At 40.1% G+C, this 27,695-nt stretch overlaps 2 protein-coding genes across 5 annotated transcripts in view; both read left to right on the plus strand.

Moving 5' to 3' along the window:
- Nucleotides 1–27,695, plus strand: part of CIP2A (cellular inhibitor of PP2A) — a 561,728-nt gene that overhangs the window by 489,851 nt on the left and 44,182 nt on the right. The gene's annotated exons all lie outside the window — the stretch shown is intronic.
- CD47 (CD47 molecule) overlaps nt 1–27,695 on the plus strand; it is a 63,986-nt gene that overhangs the window by 6,097 nt on the left and 30,194 nt on the right. For all 4 annotated transcript variants that reach the window (XM_084874053.1, XM_084874054.1, XM_084874055.1 and 1 more), the window contains exons 2-3: nt 10,519–10,869; nt 24,190–24,279. In XM_084874053.1, the coding sequence (XP_084730179.1) occupies nt 10,519–10,869; nt 24,190–24,279 (441 nt within the window). The remainder of the gene's footprint in view (nt 1–10,518; nt 10,870–24,189; nt 24,280–27,695) is intronic.

A 27,695-nucleotide genomic window follows, 5' to 3' on the forward strand; every position in this document is an offset into this window, starting at 1 on the left:
ACTTTGTGTTCCTTATCTCATTAAATCTTAATAAAATCTCCAGGAGGTATATAGTATCATTTCACTATCATTATATAGATGAGGAAGCTGAGGTGCAGAGGTTAAATGTTTTGCCTAAGGTTATATCTCCAGAAGGGGCTAAGTCTCCAGCCAATGTCTGACTCCAAAATGTGTTCTCTCACCCTTTAGTTTCAGAGTGATGGGTATGGGCCTCTAGGCTGGGGAAACATGTGCAAAGTCATAGACAGGAGATACACAGACATATCCATGGGATTTCAAGAAGGTCATTATAATTGGACATTAGTTTGGAAATGAGAAAGGACAGGAGGTGGGGCTGGGCAGGGCTTTGAAGGACCTACTTTGTATTCCATGTTAATACACTTACAATTAAGTTTGAAAAGAGGGAGGGGGGTTATTAAAGTATAGAGAGCAAGAGAGTACCCATTTGCATTTAGAACATTTGTTTCTGGAACAGTGGAAAGTACACTGCGGCTGGGATGGGGAAATGTGGAAGTTGGAGTCAGGGAGCTACTTAAATGGCAGTAGTTCAAGGGAGAAATGAGAAATGTCTAATTCATTCACACAATCAGCATTGAATTTAGGAACTATTAAATAGGCTGAGTCTACCAAAAATTTCCCATGGCTAAAATAGGGAAGAATCTAGCGTGATTCTTATTGACTAACTAGAGGCCTAGTGCGTGAAATTAATGCATAGGGAGGGGGAATGTGTGTATGTCTCTCAGCTTATCCTGCACCCTCTCCAGTCTGGGACCCCTAAAGGGATGTCCGACTGCATCAGGCATCCCTCTCACAATACAGGACTGTTGGCTCCCAAATGCTTGCCTGCCTGCCTTCCCGATTTCCCCTAACCACTTTTGCCTTCCAGCTGATCACCACCTAACCATTCCTGTGCCAGCCTGATAGATGCCTAACCCCCCCCTGCCATCCTGATTGCCCCTATCTGCCCTCTCCTGCAGGCCCAGTCACCCCTAGCTGCCCTCCCCTGCAGGCCTGTTCCCCCCCCCAACTGCCCTTCCCTGCAGGCCTGGTCCCCCACCTGCTCTCCCCTGCAGGCCTGGGTTCCCCCAACTGCCCTTTCCTACAGGCCGGGTCACCCCCAACTTCCCTCCTCTGCCAGCCTGGTCATTCCTTGCCCTCCCCTGAAGGCTTGATTGCCCCAACTACCCTCCCTTGCAGGGCTGGTCCTTCACAACTGCTTCCCCTGCAGGCCATCTTGTGTCCATATGGGGGCACCCATATTTGTCCACATGGGGGCAGCCATCTTGTGTGTTGGAGTGATGGTCAATTTACATATTACTCTTTTATTATATAGGATAGAGGCCTGGTGCACAAGTGGGGGCTGGCTGGTTTGCCCTGGAAGATGTCCTGGATCAGCGTAGGGGTTCCCTTGGGGTATAGGGTTGCCTGGGTGAGGGGCCTGTGGTGGTTTGCAGGCAGGCCATGCTCCCTGATTAACTAAGCAGAGGCTCTTGTATCTGAGATTTATTTACCTTCTATAATTGAAACTTTGTAGCCTTGAGTGGAGGCCAGGGCAAGCCAGGGGGCAGGAAGCTTGGCTTCCTCCATTTCCAGGGGCAACCCAAGCCTCCAGTTTGCTCTGTGGCCACAGCCCTATTGGTTGGGTTAATTTGCATACTCGCTACTGATTGGCTGGTGGGCGTGGCTTGAGGGTATAGCAGAGGTATGGTCAATTTTCATGTTTCTCTTTTATTGTAGATAAATAATAGGAAATACTTCAGAGAGGTGAGGATTTGTAGGGAGGGTAGGAAGAGGGAAAATTGATTTTTGGACATCTTGACTTTGATGTAACAGTACTAGGACCAAGTAGAAATGCTCAGCACACAAATGGCTTTCCTAGGGGTTGAGGAGAAAGGTGGGACCTGTTTAAATAAAAGTGTGTAGGTAGTTAGAACCATGAATATAGGTAAATACTGGGGGAGGTAGTGCTGATTATGAAGCCTTTAGAAACACTAATACTTGTTGTGAATCACGGAATAGGTTTCAATAAGGAAAGGAAGCTAGGATGGATGAACAAAATAATAGAAGGAAATTCAGAAATAGTAGATATGGAGGCCAAGGAAGGAGCTGCCCACTGGCTTAAGAACTGTAGAGAAAGTGAGATAGAAAGTGAACCATATAGATTAAGTTTTTTCACAAGGGATTGTTGGTGGCTTTGGCAAGAACTGTTGTAGTGAAGCTGAGGTGGAGAGAAGGCAGCCAGGTGGCAGAAATTTAGGAAATGAAATGAAAGTGAAGAAATGCTTTTAGATTATTATTTTAAGACTAGTGGCCTAGTGGACAGAATTCATGGGGGGAAGGGGAGGTTCCCTCAACTCAGCCTCCACCCTCTCTAATCGGGGACCCTGGAGAGATCAGGCCTAAACCGGCAGTCTGACATCCCTCTTGCAATTTGAGACCACTGGCTCTTATTCGCTTACCTGCCTGCCTGTCTGATCATCCCAAACTCCTCCGCCTGCCTGGTCACTCCTAACCTCTCTGCCTGCCTGCATGATCACCCCAACTGCCTCCCCTGCCAGCTTGATCTTGCCCCCAACTGCCCTCCCCTGTTGACTTGATCTTGTCCCATGCCACTCTCATGCCAACCTGATCTTGCTCCCAACTGCCCTCCCCTGCAGGTCTGATTGCCCCCAACAGTCTTTCCCTGCTAGTCCCATCAACCCTAACTGCCCTCCCCTGCTGGCCTGGTCACTCCTAACTGTTCTCCCCTGTAGGCCTGGTTTCCCCCTCCCCCCCAACTGCCCTCACCTGCAGGTCTGGTCCCCCCAACTTCCCTCCCCAGTAGTCCTGATCCCCCCCTTCCCCAACTTCCCTGCCCTGCAGGCCTGATTGCTTCCAAATACCCTCCTCTACAAGCCTGATTGTTCCCAACTGTCCTTTCCTGCTAGCCTGATTACCTCTAACTTCTCTCTCCTGCTGGCCTGGTTGCCTCCAGCTGCCCTCCCCTCTAAGCCTGGTTCCCCTCCCCCCCCAATTGCCCTCCCCTGCAGGCTTCATCCCCCCACAACTGCCCTGCCCTGTCGGCCATTTTGTGGTAAACATCTTGTGTCCACATGGGAGCATCCATCTTTGGCCACATGGGGCAGCCATCTTGTGTGTTGGAGTGATGGTCAACTTGCATATCACCTCTTTATTATATAGGATGATTGGAAAGAGAGAGACAAATATGAGGGATTTTCTAAAGTTGGTGAATATTTAAGCATGTTTATAAGAATGCTTAAAAACAAACAAAAACAAAACCTATGTAAGTAGAATAGAGGCATGTGGGAGGCTGATAATTAACTAGGAAAGTCCTTGAAGATATTGATGGATGGGGAGGCAAAATGGAAATTAGCTTTCAGGTAAAGGGCTTCATTTCTAAAGATGAACAGTGGGGATGTGTGGGAGAGAAATGTGGATTATTGGACTTATAGGTAAATTTATAGGTGAAGAGTATTTGAGGCTTCTCATCTGGCATCACTGATAGACTCAATTTGAATCCTATATAATAAAAACCTAATATGCAAATTGTCCCCTTAACCAGGAGTTCAGCTGGAAGAATGGGAGTTTGACCACTTGCTATGACATGAGCTGACCACCAGGAGGCAGCACGGAACATGACAGGTGTTGGTGAAGTGCTGAGAGTCTCGCTGGCTACCTGAGGGCTGGGGTGACAGGGATGGAGGTGTGGTGAGATTTCTGGGTGTTCGCTGAGCTCACTCTCACTCCCCCTGTTACTCTCCTCTGAGACACCAGGGTTTGTGCACCAGGGAAGCCCCTGTGGTCAGGTGCCAGGTGCCAGTAAGGAGCTTATCCTGCACTCATGCAGCCTCTTCTACGTGAACTGGGCCACAGCCACCAGGACCGCAGAGGTTAGTCGGGCTCCTTGTGGGTTTGTGCAGGAGCCAGTCTGTGAGGCCAGCACGCTGCCCACCTGGTTTCCATGCAGCATTGCTAGGTTGCCCAGAGGTCCACATTGCACCCAGGCCAGCAGCATCCAGCCGCACTCACCATTTCCCCATGGGAACTCGGGCACTGTGACTCAGGCAGAGGGGTCTTGCAAGAACCTGGGGGTCCAGGTGCTGCCCAGGGCCCAGAGGTCAGCTGGGACCTGCCCTTCCATGCCAGACACTTGTTCTTCAATTGTTGGCCAGGCCTAGGGACTACACCTGTGCATGAATTTCATGCACAAGGCCTCCAGTTAAGAAATAAAGAGAGAGGGCTGCGTTGGAGAGTATGGAATAAGCTCTTTCAGGAGGAGAGTGATTTATGAGCTGTTACAGAGGAGAGAAACTTTACGTGGAACATGTTTAAAAAGATGCAAGACCACCCAAGTGGCTGGGGACTGTGACAACTCTGTTGTTGCTCTGATAGCAACACACATTTTCTTAGAAACTGTAAGACTGATTCCTGTCCTGTACTGCCTTTCCAGAGCACTTTGCTCATACAGGAAGGATCACACTTACATAATCCTGTGTTATAAAAAGTGCATTTCATTCCCCCAAATCAGAATTGGAAGCTTTGAAAAGATAAATCATACTCTCCCCACCCGCCCACCATTGTATCCACACATTCTCTCACAATGTTTCAGAACAGGTAATTCTCAATAAATGTTTGCTGCATTTTTAAAAATTCTGAGCCGTATATTGAGCCTTCTCTGCAACCAACCACATGTTGGCTATCTTCAGGACTACAGAAGGAGATGGTTAGGTTGGTGATTGGTATTCAGAGATTGTAGAGTCCAGTATTCTTGACATGTAACATAAAATAAATTTCCATTTCATTTTTAATTTATTATAAATCCTGACATCATTGATGGTTATATTAATACCTTTCTAACTGATTCAGACTACTGTAGGCATATCTTGATTATTCAGAATTTTCTTATTCATGTTAGTTATTTGTGTTCCTTTATTTGTTCTGTTTCAAATCTTTTCTTCAATTTGCTTTTCCATTAGAAGGTAGTAGGCAAAAGAGAGAAAACCCAAATCAGATTTTTTATTACTTTTAGTGTTTAAATAATATTGATTGAAGTGAAGTCGTGGTTAATAGTTGGTAGACTGACATTTTTGGACTACTCTTATTTATTAATTACTAGAGATCCGGTGCATGAAATTTGTGCATAGGTAGGGTCCTCAGGCTTGGCCGGTGATCAGGGCCAATCAGGGCCTTCTGGCTGCTGGCCAAGGCCTTCCTTTGTTCCACACAGCCCACTGGTTGTTAGTGAACATCCTAGCGAGAAATTGAACTCACAGTCTACTGGTCGAATTCCTGAGGAGATACTTTGCATTTTGCCCTTTTTTATATATAGACTAGAGACCTGGTGCATGAAATTCGTGCACGGGGGAGTGACCCTCATCCCAGCCTATACCCTCTCCAATCTGGGACCCCTCAAGGGATGTCCGACTGCCTGGATCGGCCTAAACAGGCAGTTGGGCATCCTTCTCACAATGGACTTCTGGGTCCCAACTGCTTGCCTGCCTGCCTTTCTGATTGTCCCTAACCGCTTCTGCCTGCCAGCCTGATCACCCCCTAACCACTCCCTGCTAGCCTGATTGATGCCTAACTGCTCCCCTGCCGGCCTGTTTGCCCCTAACTGCCCTCCCCTGCAGGCTTGATCGCCCCCAACTGCCTTCCCTTGCAGGGCTGGTCCCTCCCAACGGCCTTGCCTTGTTGTCCATCTTGTGGTGGCCATCTTGTGTCCACATGGGGGCAGCCATATTGACCATATAGGGATAGCCATTTTGTGTGTTGGAATGATGGCTATTACAATCTGCATATTACTCTTTTATTAGATAGGATAGAGGCCTGGTGCATGGGTGGGGGCCAGCTGGTTTGCCCTGAAGGATGTCCTGGATCAGGGTGGGGGTTTCCTTGGGGGCATAGGGCGGCCTGGGTGAGGGACCTGTGGTTGTTTGCAGACCAGCCTCACACCCTGGCGACCCAAGCAGAGGTCCTGGTATCTGGGGTTTATTTATCTTCTACAATTGAAACTTCGTAGCCTGGAGCAGAGCCTTGCCTTCTGCTTGCTCTGTGGTGGCAGCCATTTCTGTTGGGACTTATGTATCTTCTATCACTGAAACTTTGTAACGAGTGGAGGCCTAGGCTAGCAAGGGCAGGCAGAAAGCTTGGCTTCCTCCATTGCCAGGGAAACCCAAGCCTCCCTCCTGCTCTCTGTGGCCATAGCCACTTTGGTTAGGTTTATTTACATATTTGCTCCTGATTGGCTGGTGGTTTGTTTGCATATTACTCTTTTATTAGATAGGACTAGAGACTAAGTGCAAAAAATTTGGCCCAACAGCCTCTCTAATCTGGGACCCCTCAGGGGATGTTCGACTGCTGGTTTCTGCCCAATCCCAAGGATCTGGCCAAAACCTGCAGTCAGATATCCCTCTCACAATCTGGGACCACTGGGTCTTAAGTGCTCACCTGCTTGCTTGCCTGATCACCAGTAACTTCCCCCCTGCCAGCCTTATCACCCCTAACCCCTCTGCCTGCCAGACTGATTGCCCTTAACTGCCCCCCTGCTGGCCTGGTTGCCCTTCACTGCACCCTCTGCCAGCCTTGTTGCCCCTCATTGCCTGCCCTGCCAGCGTGGTTGCCCCCAACTGCTGCCCCACTGGCCTGGTCACACCCAACTGCTGCCCTGTCTGCCTGGTCACCCCCAACTGCCTCCCTCTGCTGGCCTGTTTACCCCTGGTTGCCTTCCTTTGCTAGCCTGGTCACCCACACAGCCTGCTGGTTAGTCATTTGATCCTGTCTTGCTAACCCCCATGCCAGCCTGGTTGCTCCACACTGCCTGCTGGCCAGTTGTTTGTTTCTGTCTCACTAACCCCCCTGTTGGCCTGGTCACCCCACATAGTCTGCTTTTCAGTTGTTACGTAAGAGCATCATGACCAATTTGCATATTACCCTTTTATTAGTATAGATAGTGCAAGGGTTATTCAAGTTATGGTTTTTCCAGGTCAATCTTATTTTAATTTTATTACCAGCACTGATTCGACTAGTTTTTAAATGGCTTTAGCTATAAGATTTTGCATGTTACAGCAAATAAGGCAGTGCAATTAGTTCTTTCTGTATTCTGTTGGAAATCCATTCTCTAAGCATAAGTTGTGAAATTATTGAGTGTTTGCCAACCACTTTTTACTTACCAAGAGCATTTTAAACACGTTTACTAGGATAAACTTCACTTGTATCTTTTATTAAAGGATAATTTTTAGAAAAAATATCTTGACTTAAACAAATATAAAATGATCATGTGTTATTAATTGATGCATTAATAAGCAAATTAGTAGGATGGTAAGACCATCTTGGCTTTTAAATAAAGTTGGAAGGAAAAACACATGTATTGGCAACCAGGAAAGCTGTAATGAATTAGTGAATATATGCAATTGTTCAACATCCTTAGGGCAGTAACATGTATTGTAATTTTAAAAAAATCCCGTCTTCCATATCAACCAAGGTACTTGTATGTATAAATGCATAACACATGGACACAGACAATAGGGTGGTGAAGGCTTGGGTGGGAGTTGGCTAGAAGGAGTCAACAATGGAGAAAGAGGGACATATGTAATACTTTTAATAATAAAGATTAAAAAATAAAGTATGAAAATTAAAAAAGAATACAAACAAACAAACAAACAAAAAAACCCTTAAAATCCTCTCTTTTTCCAGGTGGAAATAAATTGCACAACATTTCTCTCTCTATGGACATGAATCATTTGCATTACTCTCAGTTTTCTACAATCTATAAAATTATAAAATAGCTCAGTCAAGCACAGTGAAAGGCACAGTCCTTATAGAATCAGATATCCCCAAAGGATTTGTAAGACAACCCCAATGTTCCACTGAAAGGACACTCAGTAATCCTTTTGTTCATTTCAAAATTGTGCATCGTATTTTCTAACACTTTTCTTCTTTTCTAATTCCAACATCAAAACCACGTTTTCTCTCCTTGTACACAAAAGCCTCCCCCTCAATGCTGCTTTCTCAGGGGAAATAATTCATAACCCTCCTAAGGTTAAAAAAAACGCAATTGGAAGTCCAGCTTTTGCCTGGGGTATCCTACTATTAGGATGGTTAGAAGTGTAGAGAACTGGGAAGAAGTGAGCTTGTGAACCAAAAGCTTGGTTCAGACTGAAAATTCCCTTATACATATCAGTTTGCACCCCCCCAGTCAGAGAAGGTCTAGATCAAGCAAGTTAAACCCAAAGGCTAGCACAGGCCAAATAAATAAGGTCTAAGTTTATGTGAGCTGCAAAATAACACAAGCTTCAATTTTCATAGAATTGTAGGTTTATTTCAGTAGAGACATGCTGAATACAAAGGGCTAAAATGAATGAGTAATTGTTAACATAAAATAATAGAACATTTCAATAAAAATTAATGTTTTTTTCTTGAACATTAGTGTTTTTTTCTTGAACTGCATAACTGCTGGTCAGTCATTTGGAAATCAATAAGCATACTGCAAATAAACCTATTTTTCTTGTTTTCTGAAAGTGAAATATTTCCTGTTCTGTACACCAAACAAATTAATACAAGACTAGTGACGTGGCAATAGGCTGCTAAAATATTCGCTGCTAGTATTAGTGGAGAGAAATGGTGCACCTGCACATAAGGTGTTTGAGGGAAATGAATGCAACACCATTATAGTAACCAGTTACTAGCAAACATTATAGTTTATTATTAAGAATCCTATATAATAAAAGGCTAATCTGCAAATTGTCCCTTCAGGAGTTCAAACCACTGGAAGTTTGATTGCTCACTATGACATGCACTGACCACCAGGGGGTGGTGCAGAATGAAGGAAGGCCCTGGTCCGCAGCCAGGGAAGGAAGGTCCCGATCGGCCCTGATTGCTGGCCAGGCCTAGGGTCCCTACCCATGCATGAATTTCATGTACCGGGCCTCTAGTTGTGTATAAAACAATATAGTAAAAACTAAGTTACAAAATTTTTATTAAAACATTTCCTACATATCGTTATATTGACTGGGCCACAAAAATATTTGTTGTGGGCCATGAGTTTGACATGCGTGGTCTAGATCATTGCATAAAAATGCTCTTTTGCCCAGTTTTTAGAGTTTTACCTGCATATGTATAGCACAATCAAACAGTGAAAGGCACAGTCCTTATAGAATCAGATATTCTATAATAGAGGGCACTTGTCCATGTATTTGCTCCTTTGATACTTGCCATAATTCTGTGAAGTAGTTTGGTGTTCATTTCTGATCTTTTACTTGCAGATAAACTGAGGCATAAAGTTATGTGAATTGCTTAAGGTCACATACTGACAAGTGACAGGTAGAATTTATACTCAGGCTCTCTGAACATTGTCCAGTTCCTATTTCACTATGCATCCTAGCATTCAATTAAATGGGCATTTACCAAATACTATGTTCCTAGAATAATAACATCCTAAGCCCCTGAATTTTATTCCCAGTCTATTTAGAAGAAAGAACTGTAAGGATGAACTATTAAAACTGATATTTGTATTTGTTAGTGCTTTGTGTTTTGTTTTGTTTTCAGGGAAAGTCCAACTACCTACCTAGATAAAATAGTTGATAAATGGCTGAAAAATATGGGAAGAACTATAATTTCTCCACAATTTTAAACATATTAGATGGAAGATGAGTGATTGCATTTACCTTCCTAATCCCTATTTTGTAAGACAACTGGTAGTTTATCCTATTGAGAAGTGTTTAATAGAATATACTGTATTTATTAGCAGTATCCTTGTCTTCAACTTGTTTCTTAGCTTTATTTTGAGTGGTTTATGGTTTTTAGGAAGAAGGAATACCTTTAATATGCATTTGAAAATTGTTGTTCTATAGTTTCAATGAAAATACGGGAGTGAGAAAGTACATTTCAGTTGTATATAATTCTTTATAGTATTTGCATGCTGAATGTATATTGCAATGGGAAATAGCCACAGAGAATATTTTTTTCTCTTTAGCATTCTAAGACTTTCCATCTTAGAGGAAAGATGTGATATGGTTCATCCTATTTACTTTTTATATTAAAGTCCAGTATAGCTTACCACATTGCTTGGAAATGCAACCTAAAGATAGAGATACTCTTCATATGGGTTTAGCAAGTTCTGTTTAGAGGCAGTATATAGAAGTTGAGACTGAATATAATATTTGGTTTGATTTTCTGTTCAAAATTTCCCATGGTAAGGACAATATTTTTCTATGAATATCAGTGAGCAACAATGATGACTTCAAAGCTTCTTTCTGATGCCAAATACTACATCTGCATGTTCCTTGTATTACTAAAAATGAATAAAGAAAAGTTACTATGGTGTCTACCATCTGTTCATCTTAATATTAAAATAACTTGTTTCTCTTCTTCACCTGGTTGGCCTTCTCTCTATAGTTGCACTGCTAACTTAAGGGGACAATTAAAACCGTGCTCTTTTATCTTAAGGATTTGTAACATTCCTAAGGTCTTATGCTATAGAATTCTATAATGACATGAAACTATTTTCTTTTTCTTTTCCAGGTTCAGCTCAGCTAATATTTAATATAACCAAATTTGTAGACTACACCACTTGCAATGAAACTGTTGTAATTCCATGTATCGTTAATAATGTGGAGGCAAAGAGCCTGAGAGAAATGTTTGTAAAGTGGAAGTTCAGAGACATACACTTTTTCTCCTATAATGGAGAGAAAAATGAATCTAAGTCCAGCAATAGCAACTTCTCAAGTGCACACATCGTTCCAGAAGCACTACTAAGTGGCATTGCCTCTTTGAAGATGGACAAGCCCCAAGCTGTCCCAGGAAACTACACATGTGAAGTAACAGAATTAACTAGAGAAGGCGAAACCACCATAGAACTAAAATATCGTGTTGGTAAGAATTTTATAATCTTCCCTTTTATTTGTTCTGCAGTAACCGGATCCTATTAGAAACCGGGCACAATGTGGCTAGGAACTCCTTTGAATCAAAAAGTAGGTTATGACTAATAAATGATTATGTAATTCAGCAGCTTTAAGATCATGAGTTTTACTTGCTCTTCTACTTTTCCTAATAAAACTCCTTTGCTGTTTGTTGTTTATGTATTGTCAGATTCTCAGTCTTTTAATCTGAAAACTATTCTGTTGGGGTGAGGAGTCCTGGCGTCATTTAATCTGCATTTCTGTTTGCTGCTCTCAAAAGTACTATCTTTCATGTGATTAATTTTCCTGTTATGTAGCTTTTTTTAAAAAAAAATTATTGCCTGCATATTGGTCAAGGGTGAAAAGTCCCAGCCATGCTTCAGCTGGAAAGAATAGATTAGAGGAGAATTGCAGATTAAAAATGAGGTTACAATGATGTTTTCTTGAGCTTTCTGTGTTCAGCCTTGCTATGGTGTTCTTTTTCTTGGCCAAGATGTGGGAGAGTTAGGGATCCAATAGAATTAATTTGAATTCAGCCTTGGTTATAGCACCATAATTGTGCCCTTTCTTCACAGACTTGGGTGGTGAGTTGCATAAAGCAGTAAAGCTAGCTGAAGTAAACAATCTGCTTTCTTTTCTAGTCCTTGCCATGCCAGCTGATTACTTTAACCACATACAGGTGCATACTGACTTTCTTTTTTGAAAGCTCTATTTTGATCCACTAGACACATTACTGCTTTCAGGATTAGGCAAGCCTTTGAGAGCCTCTGCTTTAGATGGCATCAGACCATTCAGTTGAACCAACTATTTGCCTTCTATTTGTGCTAAGTGTTTCCTGTTATGAAATGTCTATTACCAGATTGGGAATGGGGTGTTAATTCAGATGGAATATTTTGACATTGCTTAGGATTAGGAATCAGGAGATTTGCTTACATCCCCTATTCTGTAACTTAACTATTTATCTCTATTGAACATGAAAAGTTACTTCATTGGGTCCAAGTTATCTCATCTCTGAAAATGGGGATGAAGCCCTTGCTGGTTAGGCTCAGTGGATAGAGCATTGGACTACAGACTGGAAGGTCCCAGGTTCGATTCCTGTCAAGAGCACATGCTAGGGTTGTGGGCTCAAATCCCAGTAGGGGGCATGTAGGACTCAGCTGATCAATGAGATCAATGATACTCTCTCATCATTGATGTTTCTATCTCTTCCTCTCCCTTCCTCTCTGAAATCAATAAAAATATATTAAAAATAAAAATTAAAAAATAAAATGGATGAAAATAGATTCCTGCTTTATGTATTCTCCAGTCTAACAAGCACCATGAGATCCTTTGGTTACAAGTCCTATTTAAACCATAGTACTTTGCAAATGTTAGTTGTGTTCCTGGAATGTTTATTTTACAAAGTGAGTACAGAGGTGTAGAGCCTGGGGTGTCATGAGAGGGGTGTCTGTGTGGTGCAGCATGGGCAGGAGATGGTTAAGAGCAGAATTTGGAAAGCTTTTCTGCTCACAAATCTCTCCTCCATTGGACATTTCATTAACTCACATGAGGAAGGGTGATTTTGGAGAAGAGTATAGGTCACTGAGAGGAGAATTATAAACTCAAAGTAAAGGCCAGGAGATGGGATGAAGATGGATGGGAAAGGAATACCAATGTCTGGGATAACGACAAAGTTTGTAATTTTCTGTGTGATTGTTTCATCTTTGAATTCCAAGTCCCCTGATAAAATAAGAACTATGCTTACCGTTGGGGCCATTAAAATGTGAGGGTGGTCTTTTGTTGTAGAGAATGTAGAAGATTCTACCAGAGGTCTCAGACCTTTGGGTGTGCACCCATTTTTAATTTTTGAAATAGTTATAGAATCATGGGAAGTTTCAAAGATTGAATAGAGCAGTGCTTTGTACTCTTAATCAGCTTCATCTAGTGGTTACATTTTATGTAACAGTAGTTATATGTCAAAAGCAGTCAGTTTACAATGGTATAAGGTGTATATATTTCTTTTTCTTTTTATCACATGTGTACATTTTTGTAATGACCACCACTATCAGAATATAGAACTGTTTCATTAACACAAATATCTCCCTTATGCCACCCTTTTATAGTCACCATCCCCCCTTACTATCCCTCACCTGGCAAGCACACTTTGTGTTCCATATCAATACTTTGTCATTTCAAAAATGTTTTATAAAAACATGTAACCTTTTGAGACTCGCTTTCTTTTTTTCTTCACTCAGCTCAATGCCTTTGAGATCTATTAATGCACAGCATCATATAGCAATACCTCTCTCTATCAATAATATTCAATGGTATGGGTATATCACACCTTGTTTAACCATCTACCTTCCATAGGTTGTCTTGGTTGTTTGTAATTGTTTTTGGCTATTGCTAATAACATTGTTATAAACAATGATGTGCAGTTGTTTTTTTTTATGTGAGCATAGTCTTCCTTTCTCTGGATAAATGCATACAAGTACAACTACTGGGTCATATGTAAGTATAGACTTAGTACTTGAAGAAACTGACAAACTGTATTCCAGAGTGGTTGTTCCATTGTACATTCCCATCAGCAACATATGCATGATGTAGTTCCCCTACATCCTTGTCAGCATTAGGTTTTGTCACTGTCTTGCACCATTTTTTTTTTTTTTAAGAAAAGGAAAAAAAAGAAACTCCTCTCCCCAAAAGGTTAATTGAAGTAGGTTCTTGAAAATTTATTGTAATAAATTTACTTACCCATCATGTGAATCCTGAGGATTTAGAATCCCTTTTTACTGTTTTTTTTTTTTTTCCACATTCAAATTCCAGTTTAATTATAGTAATAGTCAAAGGCAGGAAGTCTTTTCTTTAAATTAAATTAGTAAGAAAATACTAACTGCAAAGATAAAATCTAAAGTCCCTATATAATTTACAGTTAAAAATAAGATTCCACATACTGAGGATTACAAAAATGAGCAGGATGCCCGATCTGATAGGTTATTTGCATTAAAAGGTAGTATTTATTATTTTATTCTATTATAAAAATAATTCATGCAAGACACAAGACAGCCCAGCCTGCTCTCTCTCCAATCTGGGATGCCTCAAGGGGTTTCCAGCTGCCCTATCCTGGTGGACCTAAATGGTCAGTCAAACATCCCTCTCACAATCTAAGACTGCTGACTTCTAACTGCTTGCCTGCTTTTCTTCCTGATTACCCCTAACTACTTCTGCCTGTCAGCCTTATCACCCCCTAACCACTCCCCTGCCAGCCTGATTGATGCTTAACTGCTCCCCTGCCAGCCTGTTTGCCCCTAACTGCCCTCCCCTGCTGGCCTGATCACCCACAACTGCCCTCCCTTGCAGGCCTGGTCTATTCCAACTGCCCTGCTGGCCATCTTGTGGTGGCCATCTTGTGTCTACATGGGAGCAGGATCTTTGACCACATGGGGGCAGCCTTCTTGTGTATTGGAGTGATGGTCAATCTGCATATTACTCTTTTATTAGATAGGATAGAGGCCTGATGCATGGGTGGTGGCCAGCTGGTTTGCCCTGAAGGATGCCCCACATCAGGGTGGGGGTTCCCCTGGGGTGTGGGGTGTCCTGGACGAGGCGCCAGTGGTGGTTTGCAGGCTGGCCATGCCCCCTGGTTACCCAATGGGAGGCCCTCGTATCTGGGGCTTATTTATCTTCTACAATTTAAATTTTGTAGCCTTGAGTGGAGCCAAGCCTCCTGCTTGCTCCATGGCAGCACCCATTTCTGTTGGGATTTAACTGTCTTTTATAATTGAAACTTTGTAGCCTGGAGTGGAGGCCTGGGCTGGCCAGGATGTGTGGAAAGCTTGGCCTCCTCCATTGCTGGGGAAACCCAAGCCTCCCCCCTGCTCTCTGTGGCTGTAGCCATCTTGGTTGGGTTTATTTGCATATTTGCTCCTGATTGGCTTGTGGGTGTAGTGGAGTGATGGTTAATTTGCCTATTACTCTTTTATTAGATAGGATAACCCCCATTAACATTGTGTTTCATGTTTTTCCAAAAAAAAATTATTTTTAATGAGCACTTAATTCACAGGTTTGAAAACCTCCCCTTTCTATGAGAGATCACAATTTCCTGAAACTCTGTTTGGGAGGGCAGGGTTCTATCATTAAGCTCTTGACATGCCTGCCCATTTTGCTCAAATGATTCTTAAAATAAGCTTTTGTTTCAGTAATGATTATTTTAAAAAATCACTTCACATGAAGTGGCTGAGCTATCAAAGCTTCTCCTGTTTCAGAGTTGACTAAAAACTATACCTATTATAACATTAAGGTCTTTTTCATCAACAAGACCGATTGCAAAATCCTCTTCTGATAATTTTTACAAGCCATTATTGATATAGATATAAACAACTTTTTAGCCACATCAGGCCTAGAAAAGGAACATAATCCTTTCAGCCACCAAATCTTAATGGGTTTTTGTAAAGACTATTTTTTTTTTACTTTGATTGATTTTATTTTATTTTTATAAATATTTATTGTTCAGATTATTGCAGTTGTTTCTCCTTTTTCCCCCCATAGCTCCCCTTCACCTGGTTTCCACCCCACACTCTGCCCTTCCCTTTCCTTCCCAAGGTCCTCATTCATAGGTGTACGATTTTTGTCCAGTCTCTTCTTGCACCTCCCATACCCCTTTCCCCCTGAGAATTATCAGTCCACTCCCTTTCTATGCCCCTGATTCTATTATATTCACCAGTATATTCTGTTCCTCAGATTTTTAATTCACTTGATTTTTAGGTTCACTTGTTGATAAATATGTATTTGTTGTTCATAATTTTTACCTTTACCTTTTTCAAATTCTTCCTCTTCTTAAAGAATACCTTTTATCATTTCATATAATACTAGTTTGGTGGTGATGAACTCCTTTAGCTTTTCCTTATCTGTGAAGCTCTTTATCTGCCCGTCAATTCTGAATAACCTTGCTGGGTAGAGTAATCTTGGTTGTAGGTTCTTGCTATTCATCATTTTGAATATTTCTTGCCACTCCCGTCTGACCTGCATAGTTTATGTTGAGAAAGCAGCTGACAATCATATGGGTACTCAGATAATTAACTGTTTTTCTTTTGTTGCTTTTAATATTCTCTATTTGTCTTTTGCTGTTGGAATTTTAAATATAATGTGTTTTGGTGTGGTCCTCTTTGGATTCCTTTTGTTTGGGGTTCTGTGCACTTCCTGGACTTGTGAGTCTATTTCTTTCACCAGGTGGGGGAAGTTTTCAGTCATTATTTCTTCAAATAGGTTTTCAGTATCTTGCGCGCGCTCTCTTCTTCTGGGACCCCATAATTCTGATGTTGGTTTGCTTGAAGTTGTCCCAGAGGATTCTTACACTGTCTTCAACCTTTTGGATTGATTTTTTATTTTGCTTTTCTAGTTGAGTGTTTTTTGCTTCTTTGCATTTCAAATCTTTGACTTGATTCTTGCATTCCTCTAGTCTGCTATTGTGTCTCTGTTTAATATTTTTTTTTATTTCAGTCAGTGTATGTTTAATTTCTAGTTGGTCCTTTTTCATATCGTTGAAGGTCTGGCTAAATTTATTGGCCTTTTTTAGGAAATTCTTTAAAAACCTTATAACTGTGTGTACCTGCCATCCCCTGCCTGCCATGGCTTCCTGGAATCTCCAAATCTCTGTATGCCTTTCTCTTCCCTGACAGTCCAGATCCACCCCTCCCTCCCGCCGTATGAGCCTGGGTCCACAGTGCTTTGCCTGGAACTGGGGTTCAGTGCAGTCAGAAACTTCCTTCTCTCTTCCACTAGAGAAAGCCCGCCAGGCCCTCAGCCACCCTTCCTCTCTGCCTTTTGAAGCTCCTCCGATTCTCCATGATCTTTTCTCTTTCCTTCTAGTTGTAGAATTTCCACTCAGCCAGCTTTCCTGTGGTTCTGGATGATGTCTGTTCTGTCTTTTAGTTGTAGTTTTGAAATTGTTGTGTGAGGCAGCTGATTAGGTGCTTACCTGTGGCACCATCTTGGTTTCCTCTCCATTTTTACTATTGTGCTTTTCTTTACACCCCCCCCCAAAAAAAAAAATATATATATATATATAGGCATAAAGGAGAATTGAATTCTCTGCTTACTAGAGAATTCCACTTAGTAGAATGTGGCTTAAAGGTGGCCAATCTTTGTTCCCTTTTGGGGAGCACAAGGACTTAATATTTGAAAATATTATAATTGAAATATAATTTTGCCTATGGAGAGGGCACAGAACTTGAATTTAGAAAGCTTTTTTCTGTACCTCACCATTTTCTTATTTTATTTTATTTTTTTAAAGAAATCTTTATTCTTGAAAGTATTACATATGTCCTCTTTTTCTTCCCATTGACCCCTTCTAGCCTGCCCTGGCCCCTTGCACCAGGCCTTTACCACACTATTGCCTGTGTCCATGGGTTATGCATATATCCATACAATTTCTTTGGTTGATCTCTTTCCACCCACCTTTTCCTTCTATCTGATATGGGACAGTCTGTTCCATTCTTTTATTTCTCTGGATCTATTTTGTTCATCAGTTTATTTTGTTCATTACATTCCACCCGTGAGTGAGGTCATGTGATACCTTTTCTAGTGTGGAAAAAACATAGGTATGAAATTCAAACTATCTGGCCCTCAGTTTTTATCAGTAAAGTGGGAATACTATCTTAATCACAGGATTGTTTTCAGATGTAAATATGTTAATCTCTCTCTTAAAAAAGATTTATTGCATGCCTATTTTGTGACAGGTACTGTACTAGGCCCTTTGAATTTAGTGGTGATTAAGACATGATCCCTGATTTCAATGATGTGATAGCAGCACAACTAAGAACAGTTCAGCCCTAACTGGTTTGGCTCATTGGATAGGGCATTGGCCTGTGGACTGAAGGCTCCCAGGTTCAATTTCGGTTTAGGGCGTGTATCTTGGTTGCGGGCACATCCCCAGTAGGTGGTGTGCAGGTGGCAGCTGACCGATGTTTCTCTCTTATCAATGTTTCTAACTCTTTATCACTCTCCCTTCCTCTCTATAAAAAAATCAATAATATATATATATATATATATATATATATATATATATATTTTTTTTTTTTTTTTAAAGAACAGTACAATGACATAATATTTATTTGAGCACATACCAGATATTTTATAGTGTGTTCTATGATCCCATGAACTCTGAAAGATGGATATAGGACTTAACCATTTAACAGCAGAGAGATTTAGGGTACTTGTTCAAAGTTAGAGTCATAGCTAGAATATTAACCAGATCTGTCTTCAAAACCCAATATATTTTTTTTATCCCCATGGTGTATAGTTTTTGTTAAAACACCTTGGACACAAACAAATACTAAATGTAAATAATAGTTATAAAAATCTGTTAGTAATGTCTATATATTATTAATGATAAAAAACTTGGAAGCTTAACATTTTACATTTTTTCAAATAAGCTTTAGGGTTTTTTTAAAAGGCAGAGTTTCTACTTCCATCATTGTCAAAATGATATACATTATGTAGACATGAAGGCATTACAAGATTCTTATATTAATTTTCTAGTGCTATATAACAAATAACCAGAAATATAGCAGCTAAAAACACCATCCATTCATTAGCTCACAGATTTGTAGATCACAATGCTGGTCACGGTGGGGCTGGGTTTTAAAAGAAAGGTGTCCAAGCTGTATTCTCATATGGGTCCTGTTCCAAGCTCACATGATTGTGGCAGAATTTAGTTCCTGGTGACTACAGGACAGAGGTCCCTGTTTTTATCCTGGATGTCTGCTAAGGGCTTTTCTAAGATCTTAGAACTTGCCCCAATTCCTTGCCACACTTCAAGCCAGCAAAGGAACACCACCCTCTCATTGAATACCTGTGATATCTTGGATTTCTTATACCAGGAAGAGCACAGAACCTTTTCAGGGCTCATTTAACTAGGTCAGCCCTCTCCCAGGACAATCTCCTTTTCTTTTCTTTTTTCTTTTTTAATATATTTTATTTGTTGTTGTTTTTTTCACAGAGAGGAAGAGAGAGGGATAGAGAGTTGAAACATCAATGAGAGAGAATCATCAATCAGCTGCCTCTTGTACACCCCCTACTGAGAATGTGTCTGCAACCAAGGTACATGCCCTTGACTGGAATGGAACCTGGGACCTTTCAGTCCACAGGCCGACGCTCTACCACTGAGCCAAACCAGTTTTGGCAATCTCTTTTTCTTAAAGTCAACTGATTGAGGACCTTAATCACACCAAGAAAAATCCCTTTGGTCATGTTACACAACAATCCTGGGAATGAAATTCATCCTATTCATAGGTCCACCTGTACTACAAGAGAAAGAAATTATGAAGCTGATTGTAGGGATTCTGAGTTTGATTAAATAACTGAGGCTATAGCCAACTCAGTGCCTCAAAATCTCATCACAATCCTAAACTGTCACATTAAAAATTTGGCTTGAATTTTATTTTATTTTATTTTATTTTATTTTATTTTATTTTATTTTATTTTTTAATTTTTCTTGGCTTGAATTTTAGTGTAACTTTATTGTGACCTTCTTTTGTGGAAACTTATGTTCTCTGGGTTTGTGAAGGTTGACCATGTACAAGGCATACTTCAGATATGTTTCAGGTTTGGGTCTTGACCACCACAACTAAATGAATAATGCAATAAAGCAAGCTGTAATCTTTTTGCTGGTGGAAGGTTTGGCCTTCAATTAGTAAACATCAATGAAACATAATAAGCAAAGCACAAGTAAGGTATGCCTGTATATATTTGAAAGAGCGGCCCACTAAATTGGAGTGATCTATTTACATTTTTTGGTTATCCCATTTTGTACACAGTAGTAAGAGAAATGAAGGAGTGGGTTTTTCTTTTATAATACTTCAGCTTGGCAACAAAAATTAATTGATCTCTTAATAACATTTCTTTTGCCTTTTCATTAAAGGAGTATATCTTTCTGGGAGCCACTCTACTTGTCCAGGAATTGGGAGAGAGTAATGGGCACAGTTGTCAGAGATAGAGTGAGTGGAATGACAGCATAGATGCCCTTGGTTTATTTTTTTTAATCCTGAGGTGGAAGACTATCTGATATAGTTCTTAGTCCTTTTTAAGCTTTATTTATTCTTTTTAGTGCCATTGAAATTTAGAGCTCAGGGGAACCTTAGAGAACTGTTTTGCTTTTTCTCCCATTGGGTAACAAGAGTAAAAGTCATCTGACAGTACTACCATATCAACTCAATAGCTTAATGGGAATATAAGTGGTTTCATATAAAACATTGGATTTCTCCCCATACCTCATTTGGTTTTTGAACGTCCAATTCAATGATCCTCCAACTCTTCTAACCTTAAACATTAGAGGCAGGTAACACATTCATGTGAATTACAGCAGAGATTTAGAGAGGTGATTTTAAACTGAGAGAATCATGGCAACACCACCTCCCTCCAAAAAACACACACAAAGAAACAAAACACCCACAAGCATGCACATACACTTATCATGAGGAATATATTCAAATCTTGGGGTGGAATTGATACTAAGGAGTATGTGAAGTTTGAATAAACCCCCGGTGATTCTGATAAGCTTGATTTAAGAATCACTTAGACCAAATATTGTGTTCTGTAATCCCATCCTCTTCTGTCACTGAGTATCTCTTACACTTATTTCTGTTTGGAGAAGCTTGGAGTCATCTAGGCTATTTTGCCATCTAATTCAGGGATTGCTTCTATCAAACTCCAGGTAATTGGTCATTCAAGCTTTTTACCTATATGTTTGGCAAGATGAGACTGTTACTTCCTAAAAGTCTCTTATCAGGCTGTTCCAGTTTTGTATTTCAAGCTAAAGTTTGCAGCCCTGTAAGTTCTCACTTACGAGGAGGGCTATAGTATTTCTCTCACAAGTTTATTCTTCTCCAAGATAAGAATACCCAGTTCTTTCAACTCTTGCTCTTGTTTTCAGGATTCCCCATTCCATTCATCTTCCTTTGGAATGATTCCCTGTTTATTAACCAGGGCAGTGAGGGCATGAGTGAGGGAGTGGGGGGAGGAGTGAAGAAGAATGGGGGGATAATGACACATATGTAATATCTTAATCAATAAAGAAACAAAATGTGATAAGTAAGACTGAGTCAGAACTGTATTTGTGGGTGCCATGTCCTAGCTCCTGCCTCTACAGAATGGCCACAGTAACTTTCTGATAGGTCCCACTTCTTTTGGATTTAATGTCCACATGGCTGCCAAAGAATATTTTTTTAAAATATATTTTATTGATTTTTTTACAGAGAGGAAGAGAGAGGGATAAGAGCTCGATATGAGAGAGAAACATCGATCAGCTGCCTCCTGCACACCCCCTACCGGGGATATGCCCGCAACCAATGTACATGCCCTTGACAGGAGTCAAACCTGGGACCTTTCAATCCGCAGACCCAAGCTCTATCCACTGAGCCAAACCGGTTTCGGCCAAAGAAGATTTTTAATGAGCCTTTCCAGTCACTTGTCTTAGAGTAAAATACAAACTCTCTTAACATGCTCTTAAGACCTAACATGAGCTTGCCCCAGCAAACTCTTCCAGGTCTCGTCACTCATTTTGTATCACTAAATTCTAGCCACATTGATTTCCCAGTTGCTCTTCCTTTGGAGTCTCTTCTTCCCTCTTTTTTCATGGCAGGCTCCTTCCTATCTAAGGCTCTGGATCCAGATCCTCTCCCAGAGGTCTTTCCTTACTACCCAGTTTGTACTTCACCCACTCCCATTCCTCAAGCTCATAGACCCATCTGCCCTGTTCACTGCTGGGCCTCAAATACCCAGAAGAGTATCCTAGCTATGGTGGACTTTCAATAAATGTTTGTGTAATAAGTGCCAAATGAGTGGCCAGACCTGGGTCAAATATTCCTCTTACTTTCATGAATAGATCCTAAGGTTAAAGATTGTTTCCTTATAGAGGGAGCAGGCCAGTGAAAGAACATTTTCTTGTCAGCTGATCTTGAACAAAAGATCAGATACTGACTGTATTTGAAGGTAGAGAATTGACTGTGGGATCAGATGTTAGGTGTGAGAGAAACCAAGTAGTCAAAGATAATTCCATGATATTTGGCCTGAGCTACTGGAAAAATGGAGTTACCACTACTGAGATGGCAAAAACTATGAGGAGAGGTTTGACCCGGGTGGGTAGAGAGGTATCGAGAATCAGTTTGGAACATGCAAACTTAAAATCCTTAGTTCACTGAGCCTTAGTTTTCTCAGTGGTAAGGAGGGGTTCATAATTCTTCTCAGAATTGTAAGGATTTGATAAGTTAATGTTTTCAACTCAAAACAAAATAATAAAGTGGGTAGAGGAAAAGAAGTTGATTAATAATAGTCATTAAATCATGGAGCTTTTACCAGATCCTTTAGGCATATGAAAATCGAAGAATAATTCAGAAAGTTTTTTCATATAGGATTTTAGTCTGAATGGAAATGGGCTTTCTTTGGTATAGGAAGATGTTCAGTAATTCAGGTGGAAATAAAAGTGGCATTGGTGGATCTGCAACCATGGGAGCAACAAAAAGGCCTGTTTTCTATTCATTCACCAAACTGTCCTATGACTGTTTCAACCACCAATAGTAAACCTACTGAGTCTCTTCCATGTACAGGGCAAAATGCTGGAATTTGGAAAACTACTTTCTCAAAAATAAATGACAGTGTTATATTCTTGGGATGATTGTGAACATTTACCAGAGTTCATTATAAGCTTTTTTTTTTAATTTATTTTTTTTAATATATTTTATTGATTTTTTTTTTTACCCCCTCCCTCCCTCCCACACATCCCCTCCCTCCCCAGAGTTTTGTGTCCATTGGTTGCACTTATATGCATGTATACAAGTCCTTCGGTTGATCTATTATCTCCCCCAGATCTTCCTCCCGTACCCGCTGTAACTTGACAGTCTACTTGTTGATATACTGTCTCTATATCTATCTTATGGTTCATCAGTTTATAATGTTCTTTATTATCCACAAATGAGTGAGGTCATGTGGTGTTTCTCTTTCATTGATTGGCTTATTTCACTCAGCATGATGTTCTCCAATTCCATCCAGGATGCTGCAAATGATGAGAAATCCTTCTTTTTTATGGCAGCATAGTATTCCATTGTGTAGATGTACCATAGTTTTTGGATCCAATCATCTGCTGATGGACACTTAGGCTGTTTCCAAATTCTGGCTATTGTAGATTGTGCTGCTATGAACATAGGGGTGCATATATCCTTTCTGATTGGTGTTTCTAGTTTCTTGGGATATATTCCTAGAAGTGGGATTACTGGGTCAAATGGGAGTTCCATTTTCAGTTTTTTGAGGAAACTCCACACTGTTCTCCATTATAAGCTTAATACAAGAAATGTCTGACTAGCATTGTGGTGAGAAAGCCCATAAGATTCCTCACATAGGGATGCAGGGGAGGATTTGAAAGGGATAATTTCAGAACAACGCCAGTGCTTGCCTTGTGCGCTATTCAGAGTGTTCCTTACCCAGCAAGCCCTCCAGTCTAGGCAAACTCTGGAATGCTTTCAGTGTATTTACCTGGCTTTATTGTTACAAGAAAAATTTCATAGGAAAAATACGGTGTTGAGCATTGATTAGACACTATTAAACTTAATTTTTAAAAGTTCTCAACAAATTTCATTGGAAGTCTTAATATCACAATTTCCTAACACGTGGCCCACTTAATAGAAGCTTCCTTACTACCTAAAGCTTTTCATGTTACTTTTTGTCAGCAGTCATTTTAGGACTAATTGTTTAAGAATACATCTTCTGTTCCCGAGTAAGTTTCAGAAAAGCTCAGGCTCACATCTGTCTCAGTCTTAGGTCACAGTTAGACCAAGTTTAGGTTGTACTACTTCCTCACTTATATCCCCTTTAGTCGATCTTTACAAGAAGGCAACATTTGCTTTAAGGTAAATTGTTGGCTCCTTACATATTTAGGCGTAATAGTAGGAGCCCATAATAATAACTGTAGTTAATGTTTACCGAGTACTTTGTTTTAAGCCCTTTTCATATCTTAACTTTCTTAACAATTAACAATAAGTCATTCAAAGTGTCATTACTTGTTGTACTGGTATAACAACTGAAGAACAGAGAGTTGTTAGACTGTCCAAGATCACAGAGATTGTAAGTTAGAACTGGGTTTCAAACGCAGGCAGTTGGCTGTGGAGCCCTGTTCTCAACTGGGGTATGCTACCTCCTTCCATAAATCACAGCTTAGGAAAAATGTGCTGGAAAACACTTAACTAGTTTTTTTTACTAGCAATTGGCAGGACTTAATGTTGTGATAATAAATATTAATCATGATTTCTGTTTTCTTTTTCCCCAGTTTCATGGTTTTCTCCAAATGAAAATATCCTTATTGTTATTTTCCCAATGTTGGCTGTGCTTCTGTTCTGGGGACAGTTTGGTATTGTGAGTAAGTACTTGTTTTCTATTTTCATTTATGTTTTAGTGATAAAATTGTCACTTCTAGGAGGCAATATTGGTGAAATATTCTATTTAAATTATATTAGGAAGTGTGATAATATTATAAATAAGAATATACAGTCTTAATATTAATATTCTCCATGAAGTATATATTGTCCCTCTTAATTTGCTGCAGTTCCTAAGAAGTTTTTTTTTTTTTTTTTTTTTTTTAAAGAATGAATAGTGGGAATTCTAATAATATACCTGAAACTCGTGCTGGTTTTAATGTTTACAGAGCATTTACACACACATTATTGGTGAAGAGATATCCACAGCCTACATTATACTGTTAAGTGGGATTTTGCAATTCTGAGCATTAAGACTTCCCTCTCTTCATTTTCCAAATTTGAACTTCTCTGTATACATGTGTGCATCTTTGAAAAAGCCCAGTTTGAACCATGTTGTCATCCTTACTGTGCAATTCTGCAAGTAGCCACGGGGGGAAGAGGGTGGGGGATGTTCTTTGATCATGTTTTGCTGTAATAGCCATATGTCTAAACTTCTCAGGGCAGATCTTGGTGCAGCATCAGATGTAACATGAATAATGTAGGATTCTCGCTGTGAAGTAGAAAGGTGTGCATTCTGATTGATGATTATACTCAACCAGTACACTTGATCCTGGAACAAAACAACTTAGATTATGTGGATCCACTTAGATGTAGATTTTTTTTTTCCCAGGAAATACTGTAAATGTATTTTCTCTTCCTTATGATTTTCTTAATAACATTTTCTATTCTCTAAGTTACTTCATTATAAAAATAGTATTTGATACATATAACACAAAATATGTGTTAATCAACTGTTAATTTTATCTGTAAGGATTCTGGTCAACAGTAGGGTATTAGTAGTTAAGTTTTGGGGAAGTTTAAAGTCATATGTGGATTTTTAAAATATATATTTATTGATTTCAGAGAGAAAGGGAGGAGAGAGAGAGAGAAACATCAGTGATGAGAGAGAGTCATTGATTGGCTGCCTCCTGCACACACCTCACTGGGGATCAAGCCCACAGCCCACAACCTGGGCATGTGCCCTGACTGGAATTTAACCATGACCTCCTGGTCCATAGGTTCATGGTCAACCACTGAACTATGCCAGTTGGACCATATGTGGATTTTACACGAGGTGAGAGTATCAGCTCTCCTAACCCCTGTGTTAGTCAAGGGTCAATTGTATTTCCACACCAGTTTAGTAAGGGAAATTCACTAAATTAGTGAAATTCACTAAATTGAGGTGACATTCTAAACTTTTAAACCTTTAGTCTGTAAGATATATTCTCTGCCTTAATAACTATTTCAGCATACTGCCTTTCAGTATGCTGAAATAGTTATTAAAGGCCAGTGAACATTTATGCAAGTTAAGGAGTAAATAATGCTGATTATATGTATTTATTTCACTCTGCAACCTTTAAAACCAGTGAAAACTAGTAAAATACTATAGCCGATTGGCCTGTTGTAAATTTCATGAATTTTACTCTTACTTGGAAATTTGAGGCATGTATATCTAAAATGATTATATAAAAATGAAAAAGGGATGTCTGGGTATATATTTAAGGGCTCTGTTCAATGGATGGCACTCTGGAAATGCTTTGTGATTTCAAAGGCAAAAAGGGAAGTAAAAGGCTAACAGTGACAACTGTCAAGATATGTCACAACTCTTACTTTCAAAACGGTATCTAGAATTCCTGTGGAAATTTCTTACAATTTCAAAAGGCCTTTTATGTCAAGCAAAAGACTGGTATAGCATCAAGACCTCATCAGTCATCCCTGATATTAGGGAAGGCCTTGAACCCTGGTGGCAAACCCCTGCCTAAAGACCTTTGTCATATAATTAAAGTAGGGACTTGTCTTTCTCTAAGAACATAGTCATTTCTGAGTGTGATTTGTTTCATTTGGATTGACTTCAGTTTGTTGATCATGGCATTCTCATTAGTAATATTATTTTTAGAGAACTGAACCAGGAGTGACTGTTCCTGTCAGCAATGTTTTGACAAAATTAGATGTATAAATTTGTTTTCGGACTAAAAATGTAATACATATCACTTTAGAATACTTTGTATAGTAATAAAGGCATGGTTCACCAATTTGTGCACCAGAGGGTCCTTTGGCCTGGCCTGTGCCCTCTTGCAATCTGGGATCCCTCGAGGGATGTCAGAGAGCCGGTTTTGGCTCGATACTCACAGGCCAGGTGGAAGGGCCCCACCGGTGCACAAATCCATACAACGGGCCTCTAGTATGCATATAAGATCTTTGGTTAATCTCTTCCCACCCTCTCCCCTCCTCCCTTCCCTCTGAGATTCATCAGTTAGTTCTATGTTTCCATGCCTGTGGTTTCCGTTCCTGCATTGAGCATTTGCCCCCTGGTGGTCAATGTGTGTCACAGACCGGCTGGTCAAACTATCAGCTGGTCAGCCAGTTACTTAGGCTTTTATATATAGAAATAGGAAGTTATAAAGAATAAACAAAAATAATCTAGAATCCCACAATCCTATATAATAAAAGTGTAATATGGTAAGAGTCCAACCAATCAGTTGACTGTTTGGTAGATCACTCGACTAGGTTCTATGATGTGCACTGACCACCAGTGTGAGACTTTCTGACTGGTAGGTTAGCTTGCTGCTGGGATCCAGCCAATCAGGACTGGGCAAGAGGACCAGACATGCCCTAGAGCCCTCCCACTTCCCCTTCCTGGCCGGCCGGCCCCTTTTGGTCCTGATTGGGACTAGATGAGACAGGCCTGATCGGCCTTGATCACTGGCCAGGCCAAGGAACCCCACCTGTACACTGGGCCTCAAGTCTAGAAATAAATAAACTATTGGTCTAGTGTAGTGAATTTTGTGCTTTCTTTTCTGTCTTTTTTTTTTTTTTTTTTTTTTAACGTATTTTTGGTTACCTTTTTTAAAAAAAGAAAAAAAAACAAAACAAATTGGGGTCATATAGCTTATATACTTGTACATAATGATCCTCTCCCCATGTTTTCAGAAATCTTGTTATAGCTGCCTCTGCTCTATTTTCACAGATGCATGTAATTTACTCAATTCTCATCTTGATTGATATTAAGCATGTTTTCAGTTTTTCTTTTTCTGTACTACTAAAGATATGTAAAACTGTAAATGGCAGAGATATTTTAAGATTTTTGATACATTCTCCCAAGTGTTTTCTAGAAACATTGTATCAATTACTATTGCAGATGAGAATACCTGCCTTTTACCTCATAGTCCTGACATCTTTATAATTATAAAATCTTTGCTAATCTGATGAATGAAAAAAAATCCTGTTTTAATTTTCACTTTTGTGTTAGTGAGGTGAATGTTCTTTTTTATATTTATTCTACTGGTCATGTTTTAAGGAATATGAACCTAAATATTTT

This window comes from Pipistrellus hanaki, assembly GCF_964339955.1.
Source record: "Pipistrellus hanaki genome assembly, chromosome: 2".
NCBI lineage: Eukaryota > Metazoa > Chordata > Mammalia > Chiroptera > Vespertilionidae > Pipistrellus > Pipistrellus hanaki.